The sequence below is a fragment of the Nanorana parkeri genome, unplaced genomic scaffold, assembly GCF_000935625.1.
Source record: "Nanorana parkeri isolate BGI_ZX_2015 unplaced genomic scaffold, ASM93562v1 scaffold1316, whole genome shotgun sequence".
Classification (NCBI taxonomy): Eukaryota; Metazoa; Chordata; class Amphibia; order Anura; family Dicroglossidae; genus Nanorana; species Nanorana parkeri.
In genome coordinates, this window is record NW_017307584.1 from 231,362 (window position 1) to 231,691 (window position 330).

At 54.2% G+C, this 330-nt stretch overlaps 1 protein-coding gene across 1 annotated transcript in view; it reads right to left on the minus strand.

Moving 5' to 3' along the window:
- Nucleotides 1-6: 6 nt before the first annotated feature.
- Nucleotides 7-330, minus strand: part of BPTF (bromodomain PHD finger transcription factor) — a 73,383-nt gene continuing 73,059 nt past the window's right edge. The window contains exon 42 of the mRNA XM_018569272.1: nucleotides 7-113. Within this exon, the coding sequence (XP_018424774.1) occupies nucleotides 107-113 (7 nt within the window). The 3' untranslated portion in view covers nucleotides 7-106. The remainder of the gene's footprint in view (nucleotides 114-330) is intronic.

Here is a 330-nt window from a genome sequence, read left to right on the forward strand (position 1 = left end):
ATGGGGGGAGGAGAGATGGCGGGAAGGGGGAAGGAGGAGGCGGGTTTGTGCCGGGAAAATAAAAACAAGCTGATGGAGACAACGTCCGACATCCGGGATACAAGAATCACAATCTGCAAGAGAAGAGAGAAGCGTACAATGACTGAGCGCAGCATGCAACGAGCCACGCGCCGCGACTGCCGACAACCCTGGACGCTGACAGGTGCAGGGCAAGAGGCTATGAACGCATTCGACGTCGGCCGGATGACATTATCATGGGGAACACTGCAAAACTTGTGGGCAGGTCACAGATACTAGGTAAGGACTTTCCTTTGATTCCATGCACCTTCT